The 17112-nt window shown below is 48.2% G+C and overlaps 1 protein-coding gene across 1 annotated transcript in view; it reads left to right on the forward strand.

Moving 5' to 3' along the window:
• The window catches only part of LOC123482696 (methyltransferase-like protein 24), a 90562-nt gene extending 73657 nt beyond the window's left edge, over positions 1-16905 (forward strand). The window contains exons 2-3 of the mRNA XM_045211182.1: positions 2144-2242; positions 16831-16905. Of these exons, the coding sequence (XP_045067117.1) occupies positions 2144-2242; positions 16831-16872 (141 nt within the window). The 3' untranslated portion in view covers positions 16873-16905. The remainder of the gene's footprint in view (positions 1-2143; positions 2243-16830) is intronic.
• The last annotated feature ends 207 nt before the right edge of the window (positions 16906-17112 follow it).

Raw genomic sequence — 17112 nt, forward strand, 5'->3', positions numbered from 1 at the left:
CCAGCAGGTGGCATTTTTTTAGTTGTTTCTCCCACCAAGCAACGAGTTTTTGTATGGTCAATGAGAGAGTGTCAAATTTGGTCAACTAAAAATATATGGCTTATTTTCTACATGAGGCTTATTTACCCGAATATAAGTTTTGCAATGCTTCAGTTGTTACAAGTATACTGATATAAGTAGGACACGTGACATTCCGACAAAAACACTTTTTACATCGGAGTTGTCTCGAGATGGCTATGCATATTCATGGCATGAGGCTAGTTGCATAGTGTCTCTCTCCATTGAATACAGGCGGTTAACGTCAACAACCCTCATCGAATATTCAAAAAATAATTACAACAATATATCCATAATCTTTGCTAAAATTCACTCGAAAAGGCAAGGCACACTGGGAAATTATATTGGAGGCGTGGCTTAGTGGGGCAGTGGCTTTCAATTTGTTGTTTTTGGCCACCCGTGAGTGGAAGTGTTGTACCAGTTGAAGTGGTCTATGGTTATGTTATTTAAATTATGAGCATATTGGCTGCCAGTCCTGAAGTCTTTGTAAATGCTTATGTAAGACCATAAGGCATTAAAGACTTGTTTAGGTAATTGAAATGTCCTTAATCCAACACAAGTGATACAAACCTCTTTGCGTGATGGTTAAAAATCCTTTATGATGTGTTATTGCATAACACCATTGGTGTAAACTATATACACTTCCTAGTGTTAAAAATACCAGCTTTATGAGGTGTTATTGCATAACCCTAAAATGTTAATTCCCTAACACTGACTAAGTGTAACAGCATTAGCACTAAGCACAGTTTATAGACACTGGCCAAGTGTTACATTTAACACTGTCAGTGTTGATTTAACACTGGAGAATTTGCTGTGTAGTACACTATATATGGTATAGGATGCTATTTGGAATGTACCCATAGTCCTGTTGTCCAGTTGAGCCTGAGAGGGGAAAGCGTCGACATTACCATGTACTACTGTAGGACAAATAACAGTACACTGTGCATAGTTACCACATATGAAAACACATGCACACTGCTAATATTGTCCACATAAAAACACAGAATGGGAACACATACAAATGACAACATGATCCAGTTATTATATTTATATTATATTCCTATAATTATAGTGAAATAACACAGCATTATTAGTCATTAACATTGGTCACAGTGTTTGACCCATTAAATTACAGTGCAAACACAACCACACCATGGAACGTACTCCTCCAGTTGTCTAGTTGGCCAAAATGGGGTTGGATTGCTGGAACGCAGCACAGAGCAGACACAGTTATTCTCTCTCTCTATCTCTGCTGTAATCACAAACAGACAAATTCCTATGATGATCAATGAGGTCATTGAGCCTAGGCCTGTATACCAGCCAGGAACAATAGGAATGTGACACAGAAACACTATTGTAGAGGGGTATGTACTGGGACAGTGGACTGGGCCACAGGTCAGAAACACTTTTCCAGTCTCACAGTTGGGTGGATACTGTAGCAGGACATAAGGTTTGGCATTAATGTCACTTTAATGGATGACAGTGGGCGGATTCGATTATGCTGAGCAGCAGAGAACCGGTCTATGGCCCGTAATGTGAATGGGCAAAAGCGGTGAGAGAGGAGCGACCTTCTCCAATCAGTAATCTGCGACGCTCGGTCATGTTGTCAACACGGCAGCATGGTAGTTGTTTGAGAACCATACACCATCTCTTTTCCATAAAATATATGTTTGAATTTTCAAACTATTTGAGGCAAATAAATAGTTTTTATCAAAAGCAATCTCTTTTGCATGTGAAAACCAGAATCCTACTCATTACTCCTTGTGGTTAATGATGTCACTTTTATTTTGAGCCGACTTCGCCGTTGGCTTTGAACGGGGCACCTGGCTCACGACCGGGAGGCAGCCCGGTTTCAAAAACGAATGCAATCAACTTTCACCTGGTGCAAAAAACGACTACCCGGGCGTCCGGGCCAGATTAATCTAATCCCCTCAGTCATTTTTAGGATTCCACACTGATAGTAACACTGTTGTTGATCTCCCTGGTCCACTGATGCTGATTGGCCTTCTCCTTGTTCTGTGTTGTTGATTGGCCATCTCCCTGGTCCACTGATGCTGATTGGCTGTCTCCCTGTTCCTTCTTCCAGTCTCCCAGGTGGCATATAGAGCTGGAGCCATGGGCCAGTGACAGCCACTCCCTGGAGGAGGAAGCTAGGAGGTTCCTTCACTACATCACTACACCACAGGTTGGTCACACTCATGTAATGGTTGCATCCAAAATGGCACCCTATTCCCTATATCAGGGGTACTAAATGCTATTTGAGAAGGTCTGGTCACACAAATTTCCTAGGTGGCAAAGTTCCGGATGGATATTGTCATTTTTCAGCATAGTAACAAACCCCCACCTCACGACCCATGCGTGGCTGATAGAAAATCTTGCAGTTTTAAAGGTCATGAACAGTAAAAAAACATGTTTTCATGAAATTTGATGATATTTTTATAAAACCAGATCAAAGTATGATGACCAAAGTATGAAAAATTACTGTTGCTTCTACAATGACAAAGTTTGATCATAAAGTTACTGGTCCCCTCCCCCGTGTCAAACACTTGGATTCAGGAGGTGGGTTTATTAAGGGGACAAGGTGACGTCACCCTTATTTTAATACACCAATGGTAACATGATATTCTCTTACCTAATTTAAATAAGTACAACCTTGTAACCAACATCGGAGAAGGCTTGTTTACAGAGGGGCGTGGTTTATATAGCTAGATAGCTATTCTATTTGTGCCCAAATTTGACTGTAGGGTGTCAGCAAATACAATTAAAAGTTTACCGTATTCATCTATGGCAAAGATACTTACAATATACAGTATGTTTTTCCTTTCATCTGTGTTTGGTGTAGTGTTGGGCGCTATCCAGAGTTCCATACCATGCCTGTGCCATCCCTGGATATACGGTATTACTGGTAGTGCACACAAGGCGTGCAATTTTCTTTTTCTAACATAAAAAAGCCCCAAAAACGTCACCTACCAGAATGCTAACAAAATACTAACAGGAACTCTGGATCCCCATAGTAAATGCTAGTTAAATGCTAATGAGTGCATGGAAACATTTACTACTAAGACAGACAACACAGCTCATAAAGTTATGCAAGTATCTCTAAACGCAGTTTGCAGCACGCACAAAACAAATATTAGACAGCAGGAATCTTAATCCAGGAAGGGATTGTCTCTGCTGATGTTACCAAGAAGCTTGATCTTGCAATCTAACGTTAGCCACTAAGCAAAACCCAGCTGGAGAGTTTACTTTCCACATCTTACATAGTTAACCTCTACGGGATCGGTGTCCCATGTACGGGACGGTTGAGCTAACGTTCGCTAATGTGATTAGCCTGACTAGTCTCCCAATTACTGCCGCTGAAAAAGATCCCCACAGCATAATGCTGCCACCACCATGCTTCACCATAGGGATGGTGCCAGGTTTCCTCCAGACATGACGCTTGGCATTTAGGCCAAAGAGTTCATCAGACCAGAGAATCTTGTTTCTCATGGCCTGAGAGTCTTTAGGTGCCTTTTGGCCAACTCCAAGCGGGCTGTCATGAGGCTTTCACTGAGGAGTGGCTTCCGTCTGGTCACTCTACCATAAAGGCCTGATTAGTGGAGTGCTGCAGAGACGGTTGTCCTTCTGGAAGTTTCTCCCATCTCCACAGAGGAACTCTAGTGATCTGTCAGCGTAACCATCGGGTTCTTGGTCACCTCCCTGACAAAGACCTTTCTCCCCCGATTGCTCAGTTTGGCCAGGCGGCCAGCTCTAGGAAAAGTCTTGGTGGTTCCAAAATTCTTCCATTGAAGAATGATGGAGGCCACTGTGTTCTTGGGGACCTTGAATGCTGCAGCCATTCCCTTCCCCAGATCTGTGCCTCGACACAATCCTGTCTCGGAGTTCTAAGGACAATTCCTTTGACCTCATGGCTTGGTTTTTGCTCTGACATGCACTGTCAACTGTGGGACCTTATATAGACAGTTGTGCGCCTTTTCAAATAATGTCCAATCAATTGAATTTACCACAGGTGGACTCCAATCAAGTTGTAGAAACATCTCAAGGATGATCAATGGAAACAGGATGCACCAGAGCTCAATTTTGCGTCGCTTAGCAAAGGGTCTGAATACTTATGTAAAATAATTATGGGGTATTGTGTGTAGACTGCTAAGGATTTTTATTTATTTAATCAATTTTAGAATAAAATGTGGAAAAAGTCAAGGGGTCTGAATACTAAGGGCTAGGCTACATGAGGTGTGCGACTATGATTTGAAAATGTTGCACAAAAAAAGCCAGCGCTGTTTCTTACCTGTGCATCATTCACAGGTGATAGGCTAATATGATCACCCATCACACTGTTCTTGATTTAATCTTGTCTTTACATATACTAAATAATACACTGCTCAAAAAAATAAAGGGAACACTTAAACAACACATCCTAGATCTGAATGAATGAAATAATCTTATTAAATACTTTTTTCTTTACATAGTTGAATGTGCTGACAACAAAATCACACAAAAATGATCAATGGAAATCAAATTTATCAACCCATGGAGGTCTGGATTTGGAGTCACCCTCAAAATTAAAGTGGAAAACCACACTACAGGCTGATCCAACTTTGATGTAATGTCCTTAAAACAAGTCAAAATGAGGCTCAGTAGTGTGTGTGGCCTCCACGTGCCTGTATGACCTCCCTACAACGCCTGGGCATGCTCCTGATGAGGTGGCGGATGGTCTCCTGAGGGATCTCCTCCCAGACCTGGACTAAAGCATCCGCCAACTCCTGAACAGTCTGTGGTGCAACGTTGCGTTGGTGGATGGAGCGAGACATGATGTCCCAGAAGTGCTCATATAGATTCAGGTCTGGGGAACGGGCGGGCCAGTCCATAGCATCAATGCCTTCCTCTTGCAGGAACTGCTGACACACTCCAGCCACATGAGGTCTAGCATTGTCTTGCATTAGGAGGAACCCAGGGCCAACCGCACCAGCATATGGTCTCACAAGGGGTCTGAGGATCTCATCTCGGTACCTAATGGCAGTCAGGCTACCTCTGGCGGGCACATGGAGGGCTGTGCGGCCCCCCAAAGAATTGCCACCCCACACCATGACTGACCCACCGCCAAACCGGTCATGCTGGAGGATGTTGCAGGCAGCAGAACGTTCTTCACGGCGTCTCCAGACTCTGTCACGTCTGTCACATGTGCTCAGTGTGAACCTGCTTTCATCTGTGAAGAGCACAGGGCACCAGTGGCGAATTTTCCAATCTTGGTGTTCTCTGGCAAATGCCAAACGTCCTGCAAGGTGTTGGGCTGTAAGCACAACCCCCACCTGTGGACGTTGGGCCCTCATACCACCCTCATGGAGTCTGTTTCTGACCGTTTGAGCAGACACATTGTCACGTTCGTTGAAGGACGGGTCAGACCAAGGGGCAGCGTGATATACGTACATGTTTATTAAACCAAATAAACACAACGACAAAACAACAAACTAAACGAAACGTGAAGTCCAAGGTAGCACACACAACATACCTTACACGGAACAAGATCCCACAACCCACTAGTGCCAATAGGCTGCCTAAGTATGGTCCCCAATCAGAGACAACGAACGACAGCTGCCTCTGATTGGGAACCACACCGGCCAACATAGAACCATACATACTAGATCGACAAACAATGACCAAACACAACAAGGTATATGCACACCCTGACTCAACATATAAGCGTCCCCTGAGTCAGGGCGTGACTGGACCCTGGTGTGGGAGACCCCGAACCTGGAGAGGAGCTGACCTCATGGTCTGGACTGGAGCCGCTGACCGGAGCTGGATCAGGCACCGGTGGAGCGGACTGCTCTCGCTCCGGAGTGGACGGCTGACCGGAACTGGATCAGGCACCGGTGGAATGGACTGCTCTGGCTCCGGAGTGGAGCAGCTGACGGGCACGGGCCGTGCCGGACTGGACAAACGCACCACTGGCTTGGTGCGAGGAGCAGGAATGGGCCGGGCCGTACTGGCGACGCGCACCACTGACTTAGTGCGAGGATGGCTGAAAACTTTTTACTTTTAAACTCGGACAAAACAGAGATGCTTGTTCTAGGTCCCAAGAAACAAAGAGATCTTCTGTTAAATCTGACAATTCATCTTGATGGTTGTAAAGTCGTCTCAAATAAAACTGTGAAGGACCTCGGCGTTACTCTTGACCCTGATCTCTCTTTTGACGAACATATCAAGACTGTTTCAAGGACAGCTTTTTTCCATCTACGTAACATTGCAAAAATCAGAAATTTTCTGTCCAAAAATGATGCAGAAAAATTAATCCATGCATTTGTTACTTCTAGGTTAGACTACTGCAATGCTCTATTTTCCGGCTACCGGATAAAGCACTAAATAAACTTCAGTTAGTGCTAAATACGGCTGCTAGAATCCTGACTAGAACCAAGAAATTTGATCATATTACTCCAGTGCTAGCTTCCCTACACTGGCTTCCTGTTAAGGCAAGGGCTGATTTCAAGGTTTTACTGTTAACCTATAAAGCTGTTACATGGGCTTGCTCCTACCTATCTTTCGGAGTTGGTCCTGCCGTACATACCAATACGTACGCTACGGTCACAAGACGCAGGCCTCCTAATTGTCCCTAGAATTTCTAAGCAAACAGCGGGAGGCAGGGCTTTCTCCTATAGATCTCCATTTTTATGGAACAGTCTGCCTACCCATGTGAGAGACGCAGACTCGGTCTCAACCTTTAAGTCTTTACTGAAGACTTATCTCTTCAGTAGGTCATATGATTGAGTGTAGTCTGGCCCAGGAGTGTGAAGGTGAACGGAAAGGCTCTGGAGCAACGAACAGCCCTTGCTGTCTCTGCCGGGCCGGTTCCCCTCTCCACTGGGGTTCTCTGCCTCTAACCCTGTTGCAGGGGCTGAGTCACTGGCTTGCTGGTGCTCTTTCATGCCGTCCCTGGGAGGGGTGCGTCACTTGAGTGGGTTGAGTTACTGACGTGATCTTCCTGTCTGGGTTGGCGCCCCCCTTGGTTTGTGCTGTGGTGGAGACCTCTGTGGGCTATACTCGGCCTTGTCTCAGGATTGTAAGTTGGTGGTTGAGGATATCCCTCTAGTGGTGCGGGGGCTGTGCTTTGGCAGAGTGGGTGGGGTTATATCCTTCCTGTTTGGCCCTGTCCGGGGGTTTCTTCGGATGGGGCCACAGTGTCTCCGGACCGCTCCTGTCTCAGCCTCCAGTATTTATGCTGCAGTAGTTTATGTGTCGGGGGGCTGGGGTTAGTTGGTTATACCTGGAGTACTTCTCCTGTCTTATCCAGTGTCCTGTGTGAATTTAAGTATGCTCTCTCTAATTCTCTCGTTCTCTCTTTCTCTCTGAGAACCTGAGCCCTAGGACCATACGTCAGGACTACCGGGCATGATGACACCTTGCTGTCCCCAGTCCGCCTGGCCTTGCTGCTATTCCAGTTTCAACTGTTCTGCCTGCGGTTACGAAACCCCTACCTGTCCCAGACCTGCTGTTTTCAACTCTTAATGATCGGCTATGAAAAGCCAACTGAGAGACTTGAGCACCTAGGACCATACGTGCGGGACTACCGGCCGTGGTGACTCCTTGCTGTCCCCAGTCCGCCTGGCCTTGCTGCTATTCCAGTTTCAACTGTTCTGCCTGCGGTTATGGAACCCTACCTGTCCCAGACCTGCTGTTTTCAACTCTTAATGATCGGCTATGAAAAAGCCAACTGAGATTTATTCCTGATTATTATTTGACCATGCTTGTCACTTATGAACATTTTTGAACATCTTGGCATGGTTCTGTTATAATCTTCACCCGGCACAGCCAGAAGAGGACTGGCCACCCCTCATAGCCTGGTTCCTCTCTAGGTTTCTTCCTAGGTTTTCGCCTTTCTAGGGAGTTTTTCCTAGCCACTGTGCTTCTACACCTGCATTACTAGCTGTTTGGGGTTTTAGGCTGGGTTTCTGTACAGCACTTCGAGATATTAGCTGATGTAAGAAGGGCTATATAAAATAAAATTGATTGAAATTGATTGAGGAGCAGGAACGGACCGTGCCGGACTGGCGACGCGCACCACTGGCTTGGTGCGAGGAGCAGGAACGGGACGGGCCGGACTGGCGACGCGCACCACTGACTTGGTGCGAGGAGCAGGAACGGGCCGGGCCGGACTGGCAACGGGCACCACTGGCTTGGTGCGAGGAGCAAGTACGGGCCTGGGCCGGAATGGCGACGCGCACCACTGGCTTGGTGCGCGGAGCAGGAACGGGCCGGGCCGGACTGGCGACGCGCACCACTGGCTTGGTGCGAGGAGCAGGAACAGGCCGGGCCGGACTGGCGACGGGCACCACTGGCTTGGTGCGAGGTGCCAGAACAGGCACGGGCCGGACTGGCAACGCGCACCACTGGCTTGGTAGGAGGAGCAGGAACGGGCCGGGCCGGGACTGGCGACGCGCACCACTGGCTTGGTGCGAGGCAGGAACGGGCCGGGCCGGTTGGCTACGCGCACCACTGGCTTGGTGCGAGGAGCAGGAACGGGCCGTCCGGACTGGCGACGCAGCACCACTGGCTTGGTGCGAGGAGCAGGAACGGGCCGGGCCGGACTGCGACGCGCACCACTGGCTTGTGCGAGGAGCAGGAACGGGCCGGGCCGGACTGGCGACGCGCACCACTGGCTTGGTGCGAGGAGCAGGAACGGGCCGGGCCGGACTGGCGACGCGCACCACTGGCTTGGTGCGAGGAGCAGGAACGGGCCGGGCCGGACTGGCGACGCGCACCACTGGCTTGGTGCGAGGAGCAAGAACGGGCCTGGGCCGGACTGGCGACGCGCACCACTGGCTTGGTGCGAGGATCAGGAGCAGGCCGGACCGGACTGGCGACACGCACCACTTGCTTGGTGCGAGGAGCAGGACTGGGTTCCTTTATTAACCCCCACTCCTTCTGCTGCCTAACCAGCTCCTCTCGCCGTGGCTCTACTCCTTCCTTCTCCCTTCTAGCCTCCTGTAGCGCCTCCCTCTGACCGAATACCTCCTGCTCCCTCTGAACCAATAGCCCCCGTAATATGGTGGCCTCCTCTCCTAACCTGCAGATCCGCCCTGTCGCGGCCTCCTGCTGCCTCGTCGTCCACACCGTGTGCCCCCCCAAAAAACGTTCTTGTGGTTGCCTCTCGGGTCTCCATAGTCGGCACTGTTGGCGCCATTTCTCCTCTCTATACCGGGCCTCCACTGTCTCCTCCCAAGGACGGCGATCCATCCCAACCTGAATCTCCTCCCAAATCCAGGATCCCTTACCGTCCAGGATCTCCTCCCAGGTCCAGGCTGTCTGCTCCTGGACACGCTGCTTGGTCCTCATTTGGTGGGATCTTCTGTCACGTTCGTTGAAAGACGGGTCAGACCAAGGCGTAGCGTGATATACGTACATGTTTATTAAACCAAATAAACACAACGACAAAACAACAAACTAAACGAAACGTGAAGTCTAAGGTAGCACACACAACATACCTTACACGGAACAAGTTCCCACAACCCACTAGTGCCAATAGGCTGCCTAAGTATGGGCCCCAATCAGAGACAACGAACGACAGCTGCCTCTGATTGGGAACCACACCGGCCAACATAGAACCATACATACTAGATCGACAAACAATGACCAAACACAACAAGGAATATACACACCCTGACTCAACATATAAGCGTCCCCTGAGTCAGGGCATGACACACATGCACATTTGTGGCCTGCTGGAGGTCATTTTGCAGGGCTCTGGCAGTGCTCCTCCTACTCCTCCTTGCACAAAGGCGGAGGTAGCGGTCCTGCTGCTGGGTTGTTGCCCTCCTACGGCCTCCTCCACGTCTCCTGATGTATTGGCCTGTCTCCTGGTAGCGCCTCCATGCTCTGGACACTACGCTGACAGACACAGCAAACCTTCTTGCCACAGCTCGCATTGATGTGCCATCCTGGATGAGCTGCACTACCTGAGCCACTTGTGTGGGTTGTAGACCTTGTCTCATGCTACCACTAGAGTGAAAGCACCGCCAGCATTGAAAAGTGACCAAAACATCAGTCAGGAAGCATAGGAACTGAGAAGTGGTCTGTGGTCACCACCTGCAGAACCACTTCTTTATTGGGGGTGTCTTGCTAATTGTCTATAATTTCCACCTGTTGTCTATTCCATTTGCACAACAGCATGTGAAATGTATTGTCAATCAGTGTTGCTTCCTAAGTGGACAGTTTGATTTCACAGAAGTGTGATTGACTTGGAGTTACATTGTGTTGTTTAAGTGTTCCCTTTATTTTTTTGAGCAGTGTATATGTGTGAAATTTGTTTTGATTTAGAATGGACCATTATCATGCACCTGTCTCGAAACAGGCAGTGGGAAAACATACCTGTCATCTATGCACTTAAATAGCAAATGGAGGACGCTTTTCCCGTGGTTAATTTTCATGCCAGCCAGGAAGGCTATACTCCTGTTGTAAAGAGAAGCAATGTGCTTAATATTAGGAAAGTTGAGAAATAAATACAGTAGGCCTAGTCTATAGAAAGCTGATGGGATCCTCCTCTTTTTAATAGAGGCCATAACTACGTTTTCTCACGCAATTGCATAGCCTATCGAAATGTTGCGCAACATAAGCTCGTGAAGTGTTTGATTCGATTTTCGATTACATTTGCATTGATGTCAGAGTGATTAGAGGGACAATAGAGTGCTGAGTACCAGGCAGTTAGCAAGTTTGGTAGGCTACTAATGACCATCAGCAGCATCAAAGCTTGGAGAAGCATAATTACCGGTGACTAAACGGTTACGTGGAATTTGACTGCCGTCATGACTCGTGACCGCCGGTGTGGCGTTAATACGGTCACCGTAACAGCCCTAGTTCTGCATAAAGGCCTAACTGGTAAAAGGCCTAACTGGAGCAGGAACAGAGAACCCTGCTGGGGAAAAAACTGCATAGACCAGCATATGCTGGTGACTAATGCTGCTTTTGCTAGTGACCAGCCTTTGCTCTTTTTTGGACACTTTGATGCTGGTATGCTGGCGACCAGTTTATGCATATACCCAGCCAGATTGGGGATATCTAACAATTGGGACATTTATTCACACACAATCTGCATGGACCAGCATCGACCAGCTTGACATTTATGCTGGTCTATAACCAACTCTAACTGTAAACAAAGCACCCTTTTCATATATGTTAATTGAGAGAGAATTTGTCTTGCTTGACAGTTAAACATACTCCATTGATTACCATAGAGATGGCATTCTGATTCATCTGATTTGTCTCGTTCCTACTGTGGTTTACGAAAGTTCAATCAGGCAGGCTGGCCTGAATGCTTGTTTAACTTCATCCAGTAAGCATAACATCATTCACTTTGTTTACTATTCTAAGGGCATAGTGGGAATAAATACAAACGTATCATCATCAGCATAGCGTCTTGTTTCTTCTTCTCTTTCCTATTAGCCACATGCTGTCACGATCGTTGGAGGAAGTGGACCAATGCGCAGCGTGATGAGTGAACATACTTTTATTATATTTACCACACAAAACAAGTCCTAGGTAACAGACACAAACCATACACGGAACAAGATCCCACAAAACACTGTGGAAAACAGGCTGCCTAAGTATGGTTCCCAATCAGAGACAACAAGCAACAGCTGACACTCGTTGCCTCTGATTGAGAACCACCCCGGCCAACACAGAAACACATGAGCTAGATAAAGAACCTAGAACACAAATACATAGAAACTACACACCCTGGCTCAACATAACAGAGTCCCAGAGCCAGGGCGTGACAGTACCCCCAAAGGCGCGGACTGCGACCGCGCCAAACATAAACCGAACAGGGGGAGGGCCGGGTGGGCATTCCTCCTCGGAGGCGGTTCCGGCTCCGGGCTTGACCACCACCCTCCAACAATTCCCCCGTAGCGCCCCTGGTCCGGTCTGGCCCCGCTGGCTGGAGCTGGACTTGACATCGGTGGAGCGGATTGCTTAGGCTCCGATGTGGAGCAGCTGACCGGTACCTGACCAGGCACCGGTGACCCAGGCACGGGCTGTGCCGGACTGACGACACGCACCACAGGCTTGGTGCGGGGAGCAGGAACAAGTCGGACTGGGCTGACGACGCGCACCACAGGCTTGGTGCGGGGAGCAGGGACGGGCCGAACCGGGCTGACGAAGCGCACCACAGGCTTGGTGCGGGGAGCAGGAACGGGCCGGACCGGGCTGATGATGCGCACTACAGGCTTGGTGCGGGAGCAGGGACGGGCCGAACCGGGCTGACGATGCGCACCACAGGCTTGGGTGCGGGGAGCAGGAACGGCCGGACCAGGCTGACGACGAGCACCCCCTTGCTTGGTGTGGGGAGCAGGAACAGGCCGGGCCGGGCTGGCGACGCGCATCACAGGCTTGGTGCGGGGAGCAGGAACAGGCCGGGCCGGGCTGGCGACGCGCATCACAGGCCGGGCCGGGCTGGCGACGCGCACCACAGGCTTGGTGCGGGGAGCAGGAACGGGCCGGGCCGGGCTGGCGACGCGCACCGTAGGCTTGGTGCGAGAGGCAGGAACAGGCCGGACCGGGCTGGCGACGCGCATCACAGGCTTGGTGCGAGGGACAGGAACAGGCCGGACCGCACTGGGAACACACACCACTGGCCTTACCCGGGGATCAGGAACGGCCGGACCGGACTGGCAACACACCTCAGTACCTCTCACCGTGCCTCTACATTTTCCTTCCCTCTACTCGCCAATGGCTCCCGTAACCCGGTGGCCTTCTCTCCTCGTCCACTAACTCGCCCCTTATCTGCCTCCAGCAGCCTCGTCGTCCACGGTGTGAGCCCCCCCTAAACATTTCTTGGGCTTGTCTCTCCCCCGTGGATATGGCCTCCATGGCTCTCGCCAGACTCTCCATCCTCTGCTCCCAGGTCCAACCTCTCTCCTCCTCACGCTGCTTGACCCAGTCGAGGTGGATATCCGCTAGAGTTACCTCTGGCGTTGGCTCCTGGACACGCTGCTTGACCCAGTCGAGGTGGATATCCGCTAGAGTTACCTCTGGCGTTGGCTCCTGGACACGCTGCTTGGTCCAGTTTTGGTGGGATCTTCTGTCACGATCGTCAAAAGGAGTGGACCATGGCGCAGCGTGATAGGCGTACATCTTTAATGGAGTACTTAATACAATGCAACAAAACAACAAAACGATACGTGAAGTCCTAGGTAACAGACACAAACCATACACGGAACAAGATCCCACAAAACACTGTGGAAAACAGGCTGCCTAAGTATGGTTCCCAATCAGAGACAACAAGCAACAGCTGACACTCGTTGCCTCTGATTGAGAACCACCCCGGCCAACACAGAAACACATGAGCTAGATAAAGAACCTAGAACACAAATACATAGAAACTACACACCCTGGCTCAACATAACAGAGTCCCAGAGCCAGGGCGTGACACATGCAAAATGTCATTCACCTATTGACCTTATAGCCTATTAGCACGGCACAATAATTCACATTCCTCTCACTTGCTGTTCAACCTATGGGCTCACTTTTGCAATTATCACCTTCCTCTCTCTCAACCAATAGGCGTGAATCTTGGGATGTATTTATTTGTTAACTTACCCATGTTCTCTCACTTGCTGTTTTTCAGCATCAGTTTGACAACCTTCCAGCACCACCAGGTTAAGGCCTGTCATTGGAACTCCTTTCCCCCATAGGCCTCTGTAATACATTGGATTCAACTACATAGAATAGGTGGTGAATGTGATGTATTGCCCGTGAGACCCCATGTGGCCTGTGGACTGTGACTGGCTGTGACTGGGGACCATCATCCACTCTACAGTCCCAAAGTATCCACCTCCACACCACCAGCAGCTATAATAACTTTAAGGCCCCTCATTGGAACTCCTTTCCCCCAGCCGAGGGGTTTCGATGCCAGCTGCCCAGCAAAGGGCTACCTGTCATCAGCATCTGGCTCCGAGGAGCATTCCTCTGAGATGAGGCCATACCCCAAACTATATCATCAAATTCCATATTGCATTCTGTCTCTGTTGTTCATTCAGTTAAGCCTGTACTCGATTGAACTTAATCAATGAGATGTTCTTGCCTTTTCTGTTTGTCTGTGGAAAAGAAAACAACAACCAATCGATTGATACGTTGTTGTGTTGTGTGAGGATAAAGATTGCGAGTTAGAGACAGGGTCGGCTTTCATGCCCTTGTGTCTTACAATCAACAAAATACAACTGCACTGTGAGAGAGGCTATAGCATCAATCAAGTTCTTTAAATAGTCAACTAAGTTTTATCCTTGTTACAGTCCGACCATTTTCTGATAACGAAGGCCATTGTTCCTCTGTAATCAAATGAAGTTTAGAAACATCAGCAACCTCTTATCTTCTTTCATATACCGTTGGCCTACAGAGTTCTGCTAATGATGAAGCACTTTCTCTACAGTATATCTTACATGGCAGGCATGTAACTCATAATGAATTAGCCTTTGGGTGTGTGTGTGTGTGTGTTTGTGTGTGTGTGTACATATGTGCGTGCGTGAAGGGGGGTGGTTGGGGGTGAATCATCTATCATCTCCTCTGACAAGCGGAGAGGGAGTTGCAGTGACTATAACAGCATCCTCAGCAGTAATTCTGACTGACGTTGTGGTTGGTGGAACTCAACCTCTGAGGCACGCTGCACTGGGATTGGCAAATCAATAGCAGTCAATGCAACACCCACAAACACACACACAACAGCGGGAAAGGCGGAGACTGATCAATGTAACATACTGTAGTGTTGCAGTATATTCAAAATGACAACAACGTGTCAGTACCTCTCTATTCATAATAGCTCACAATATAGACCAGAATACTGTTACAATAAAACATGTTCAAATCAACAATAATGGGCCAATACTGTTCAATACCACACCGGCTGAGCTCTGCTAATGCAATTATGAACCACTACAACACACAACTGCAACAGCAAAACAAAAATCCTCCAATACAACAGAATCATCGCTACCACAGCAATACATGGATGGACGACTGCCTCCCATTTCAGCACAGCTCACGGTGCTCACCACAACAGAATGTATTCATAAGGCTGTTTAAAATTCTATTGCATTTTGAGATGTTTTACTTGTATGGCCCTTTTTTACAATGCCATTGTTGCAGAGCGCTTGACAGAAGTCCCCAAGGCTCCAAGTGTGACTGTTATTCCCTCACAATAAGTCACAGCTCTTGACTTCGTCATGCCTCCTATTGCCTCCTGCCTTCCTTTTCTGCCAAAAGTTCTGTTCGGACAGGATAAAAGCATAGAGGTCCTCCTATTCAGCTCTATGGATAAATTATTTCCTTCTAAAGATTGAAGCAGTTGGAAACCATAAATTCCAAAGCTTTATGACATCACAAAGCGTAAGAACCCCCTAGGGATTCTAGACTTTGTCCACTTTCTATTAGTGGCATGGGAAAGAATTCATAAATGTCAGCAAACTAGAGCACATTTTACGTTGGACATAGCGTTAAAACGCACCAACTGGTGCAACCGGCCCCTGGTTAGGGTTGGGCTGTTAACATGGTGGTTCAGAAAGAGAAGGATTAATGACCAGTCTGTGCAGAGCAGTGGACTAGTCAGTATCTCACACAGTCTGGGCTGCGGTCTCTATGGGGAAAGACATGGTGATTGGAACAAATAATCAGTCTCAGGCTCTGTCAATGTCCGCTGGTCCAGTCCATTCAGGACACACATTCAGGACACACACATGCATTAATGCATGCGTGCATGCACACATGCACACACATACACTATCAATGATGCCTTGTCTTTATGCCATTGGAGTTTGCCGTCTCTCTCTAATATACACACACACCCCATCCCAAACAAAGAAAGACCTACTCCCCACAGACTAAGACCAGCCAGTGTAAGCCAACTGGTTCTGTTAGTCTTGGTTTTGTTGTCGGCCATGGTGGCTGCAATAGAGAGATAGGGGCCTGGAAGGGCAGATATCTCCCTCTCCTCCTCTCTTGTTCTCCCTCTCTCTGATGACAGGAGAAACTTGGCAGTGTCCGCTTTCAACTCTAGCTGCCTAGTATGATGAATGCTCTTTGTTGGCATAGGAATAGCTCTACACATACATACACACACACGCACGCACGCACACACACACACACCTCTAAACCCCTCTCTCTAGCCTTGTTGAAAAGTGAGAAGAATATCAATTAATCTATTGATATTGTATGTAGTTTCAGTTAGTACATGAACTTTACAGTATATAGAAAAGGTAATGAAAAAGTAAACAGAAACGTTGAACTGCAACGTGGAATCAATGGAATCCTTGAGCGTTAAGACAAGATTAAGGTGCCCTGTCCCTCTGTGAGATGGAGAATCATGTCAAGGATGGAGGACGCATTTGTTTACACTAAATCAACATTTTTCTCCTTCACTGAAACCAAAAGGAAAGGAAGGCGAGGGGAAGATGAGGAGAAATGAAGAGGGTGCTATTTGATGAGAAAGAAAAACATGTTGAAATATGAATATGAATGTATGTGGGTGTGTGTGGTGAATATGTGATCTGACAGGGGCAAGGGATAAGTATGGTATACAGTATGTGGTGTTGATGATTATTACAATTACAATGATAATGATAGCTATGATGATAACGATCAAATCACATTTTAATTGTCACATGCTTCGTAAAAAACAGGTGTAGACTAACAGTGAAATGCATACTTAATCTTCCCAACAATGCAGAACACAATGACAAATAAATGATATTTTGGGGGACAGGTTTACTGATGACCCCTGTGTCTCTCCTACAGGTGTCTTGTGCCCCCCTTCCCCAGAGGACCCCTTGGTACTAGGGGGTCAGGAAGGGCCAAAGGGGCCCTGGGCAGTGTGTCTGGACAGCAGGTACAGCCTATGCGCAACGGATACACACCAAACACTGCCGGGTCTACTCTGGGGTGAGTGTACACACACGAACGCTCACACACACACAGTCTTGTATAACTAACCTTGTGGGGGACACACAAATTCAGTCCCATTCAAAATCCTATTTTCCCTAACCTTAACCCTAACCCTAGCTCCTAACCCTAACACTA

Source organism: Coregonus clupeaformis, chromosome 36 (assembly GCF_020615455.1).
Source record: "Coregonus clupeaformis isolate EN_2021a chromosome 36, ASM2061545v1, whole genome shotgun sequence".
In the NCBI taxonomy this organism is placed as follows: Eukaryota; Metazoa; Chordata; class Actinopteri; order Salmoniformes; family Salmonidae; genus Coregonus; species Coregonus clupeaformis.